The following is a 4134-nucleotide window of genomic DNA, read 5'->3' as shown; positions in this document are numbered from 1 at the left end:
ATCTCCTGACCTCGTGATCCGCCCGTCTCGGCCTCCCAAAGTGCTGGGATTACAGGCTTGAGCCACCGCGCCCGGCCAGGAACAATACTTTTTCCCAGCCTTCAAGAAGATACTTGTGTTCATTTAAATTCTCCCAAAATTTCAACATCTGTTCCAAAATTCATTTGGTTGCCTGTTTCTCTGCCTTTCAGATATTTGTCTTTGCCCTTTCCACCATCTTGAATACCTCTGTTGTCTGCCAGGAAATATCCTCATAGACTTCCTTATCAGTTTCAAAAGTGGATTTGCAAGAAAAGCTTCTTTCCCCCTCTGCCCTCAGCGGCATTTTTCAATCGAGCCCTCACTCACCTGACTTTACTGTTTTACCGCTTCACCCATTTACAGGCTTGCGTATCTTCAGAACAGTTCAATTCTATTCCTCAGCTTCTTCAAAGACCAAATGGAAGTAAGAAGCAGCATGTTCTGACTAACATTCCTTTGGAGAAATAAATTAGATAAAACACTTGCAGCAGTTAAAATTGTGCCTGGTGATTGGTCTTTAAAAGGACTAATGTCTTTTGTTTGCATAGTCTTCCTCCATCCCCTCTTCCTTTCTAAATTATTTTATCCATTCTTCTGGAATCTGTTTCTCCCAAGGACTTTTATCCCTCTTGGCCTGCATGGGCCATGTTCACTGCACAGTGAAAAACAAGGACAAGAGACTCTTTGCCAAAGTTAAAAGCGCATCAAACACGCCTAGCTTTTATTATTTTAATCACAAACCTATAGACCCCTCAGTATACCTTCCCTGGGGCCTGGGCCCAGCAATCCAAAGCTGACAACCTTGGGTGTAGGTATGAGGGGTGGGAATGGAGGGGGGAGTGTCTCTTAGATAACTCTGAAATGGGGTGATTCCTCCAAATGAAGAACTGGGTGGGGGACAGAGGTTGGGGTGGCCTAGATTCTCAGTATGTGGAGCAATAAAAAATTCAGATAAACAAATGAGGGGGTACAATATGCTTTTACAACCCTCCTCCAAGCCTCTGCCTTGCTGGGGGAAGGCTTCCAGTTTTTCGTGGGCTGGGGAGCTCCCAGGAAATAGCCCCTTCCTTCATCCTGTTGCTCTACATGTTGAAAAAGAATACCGAGGTACTGGTCCTGGTAACCTGAACCCAGTCCCCCACTAATACCCATCACCTTCCCAAACTGCCCCTCAAGGAAGAAGGCAGGACTCTGCCCAAGGGTGGGGGCCTCTCACTCCAGATATAGGTCTGGAAAATTCATCCATGAAATTTCATCATCTGTCCCCTTCCCCAAGAGCAAGGTTGGCTCAGAGCCCTCCTAGGTTAGGTCAGGTTGGTCCCAGGTTAAGGCAGGGGAGCTTAAGTACCACTCCTCCCTGCAGTGTGGAATGCTTAGATGGGATGTTGTTGAGGGACAAGGGTGGGGCTATGATCTCCACAAGCATGAGTGGTGGCCTGGTCTACTGATCCTTCCACACCTGAAATGCCTGTGCTGGGCTGTTCCTATAGGGAAGGGGTGGGGCCTGGTTCCTCCATTCCTAGAAGGCCAGGAGACTTCCCAGGGGAAGGGGCCGGGTCTCATCCTCGTTTCTGTTCCTTGCCTGGGCAGAGCAGGGCAGGGTTCAGGGGGAAGGGGCAGAGCTTAAACCCCCAGGGCTGGGACCTCCATTACTTGACTCCTCTTCTGTGCCAGGATGGACTAGACTGGTGGTTCCAAGACAAAGGATGGAGCAATATCCTCACATCTCCCTTTCCCAGGAGACCTGGCTAGGACAGTCCCTAGGGTACAGGCGCAAGACCTCATCCTGTCTCCTTCCCTCACCTGGGCAAGGATGAGTCCCACGGGGGCAGGGGTGAGGCTGTGATCCCCAGGGGGCAGGCCTTGATCTCAGGTCCTTCTCCAGCCTTCTCCTTCTGAAATACCTGCACTGGGCGGTTCCTTTGGGGAAGGTGCAGGGCCTCATCTGACTCCTCCTCCTTGCCTGATTACAGGGGTGGGGCCTGATCACATCTCCTCTTCCCCCCAGAATACCTGGGCAGGGCAGTCTCATGGGAGGGTGGGGGAAAAGGCGGGGCCTCATCCTGACTGGTCCTCCTTTCCTGGGTGGGGAAGTCCCAGAGGAGGGGTGAGGCCTGATCAGGACTCCTCCTCCATGCTGAAGCTGCTGCGGCGGCTGCTGGCCTTGGAGACAGCAGGGGACACTGAAGAGAGCAGGGGATCGGAGGCAGCCCGCAGTGGGGACAGGGCACCCCCCGACAGTCCTCCCACCACCCCTTCCTCCTCCTCCATCAGAATGTCCTCCAGCCCTAGGTGGAAGGGGTCTCCCAGGTCCCCCAGGTGGTCACTGGGAAAGTGCAGGTCCAGAAGGGCATCTGAGGGCGGTGCAGGGGGTTGTTGATGGGGAGCATTCTGGGCAGGTCCCCCCCCTACATGGAACGTTGCTGCGCCTGGCCTGCCCTCCTCCTCAATGTCCAGCTGCTCTGGCTTGAGGCTGTCAGAAGCTGAAGTTGTGGCCAGGGAGAGCAGCCCTGGGGTAGGAGGTACCGGCAGGCCATGGATCTGGGCCTGCAGTTCTAGCTCCTGTAAAAAATAAGGGTTGGGTGCAGGATAAGTAAGGTTCAGAGTCCCTTAGAGGCAGAGGAGTGTAAAGGTTGAAAAGGGTAGGTTCCCTGGGTTGGAATTCAGCTTCTGCTACTCACTAGTTGGAAAACTTTAGGCAAGGCGCTTAACATCTCTGAAGCTTCAGAGTCGCAAACTGTAAAGTGGGTATATAATAATGGCCCCTAGGCCGGGCTTGGTGGCTCATGCCTGTAATCACTTTGGGAAGCTGAGGTAGGTGGATCACCTGAGATCGGGAGTTCGAGACCAGCCTGACCAACATGGAGAAACCCCGTATCTACTAAAAATATAAAAATTAGCTAGGTGTGGTGGTGCATGCCTATAATCCTAGCTACTCAGGAGACTGAGACAGGAGAACTGCTTGAACCCGGGAGGTGGAGGTTGCAGTGAGCCGAGATTGTGCCATTGCACTCCAGCCTGGGCAACAAGAGCGAAACTCCGTCTCAAAAAAAACAAAACAAAAAAAGCCCCTGTCTCATAGAATTGTGAGGATTGAATAAGTTAGTGAATATAAAGCTCTTGTCACAGTACAGAGCACAAGCTAAAAGCTATGTACGTTAGCAATATTATCCCTGTTAATATTATGATTATTACTTATCATTATCACTATCACCATCGTGTGAGTTGGGAAGCCCGGGGATACCCCAAGTATGCCAGGAAGGGAAACCCTGGCCTGCTTTCTCTCTGCCTCCACCTGCAGGAAGCTCTCCCCTACTTCCCTCACCACCATCTCCTCTTTTCAAACCTGAATTCGGAGCTGCAGGCTGCGGTTGGCCTGCTCCAGGGATCGCTGCCGGCTCTCCAGGTCTTTGGAGCGCTGTTGTTCCTTCTGCAGCTTGCGGATATAATCCACAGAGGCCTTCAGGATGGTGCCCTTGTTCCAGCGCATCTCCCTGTGGGGCCCAAGTGGGAAATGCCACATGAGGGGTTTCTCAGGAGCTGAGGCGGGGATTGCACCAGGTGGGAACCTCCCACAACATGCCTAGAACTTGAGGCTGGGGTCCTTTAAAGATATGGAGTACCCAGAGGAAAACTTCCCGCCTGGAATCTTCCAACAGTGCCCCATCACACTCCAAACCCTGGAAGCCGTCTCTGACCTGACCCCTTAGGATTTCTCTCTTCCCTATGTCTCTCCGATTGATCTCACTACAGCCACATTGGTATCTCAGTGCTCCTAGAATATGGAAAACCATTCCCATCTCAGGGCATCAATCCCAGCTGTGCCCTCTGCTTTGAATACTTTTACCCCCAGACACCTATGTGGCTCCCTGCCTTGCCTCCTTAGGCTCTTTATTCAAACGTTTCCTTGTCAGTTGGGGCCTGCGTGTCCTCACCTTCCTTACCCCAAACTGTAACCCTCCCCAACATTCTCCCATTTTCCTTCCAGTCTTTATTCTTCTCATAACACTCATCATAATGGATCTCATGGATGTTTACTTATTTACTATTTGTCTGCCCCTACTAAAACATCAGTTTCATGTTCCCTCTGGTATTTTTTTTTTTTTTTTTTTT

At 51.3% G+C, this 4134-nt stretch overlaps 1 protein-coding gene across 2 annotated transcripts in view; it reads right to left on the bottom strand.

Moving 5' to 3' along the window:
- Window positions 1-704: 704 nt before the first annotated feature.
- TFE3 (transcription factor binding to IGHM enhancer 3) overlaps window positions 705-4134 on the bottom strand; it is a 15010-nt gene continuing 11580 nt past the window's right edge. For both annotated transcript variants that reach the window (XM_011946683.1, XM_011946684.1), the window contains exons 9-10: window positions 3368-3515; window positions 705-2583 (exon numbers count right to left, since the gene is read on the bottom strand). In XM_011946683.1, coding sequence (XP_011802073.1) covers window positions 2140-2583; window positions 3368-3515 — 592 coding nt within the window. In that variant the 3' untranslated portion in view covers window positions 705-2139. The remainder of the gene's footprint in view (window positions 2584-3367; window positions 3516-4134) is intronic.

The sequence above is a fragment of the Colobus angolensis genome, unplaced genomic scaffold, assembly GCF_000951035.1.
Source record: "Colobus angolensis palliatus isolate OR3802 unplaced genomic scaffold, Cang.pa_1.0 Scaffold252, whole genome shotgun sequence".
Lineage (NCBI taxonomy): Eukaryota > Metazoa > Chordata > Mammalia > Primates > Cercopithecidae > Colobus > Colobus angolensis.
This window is presented reverse-complemented; position numbering and strand designations above follow the sequence as displayed.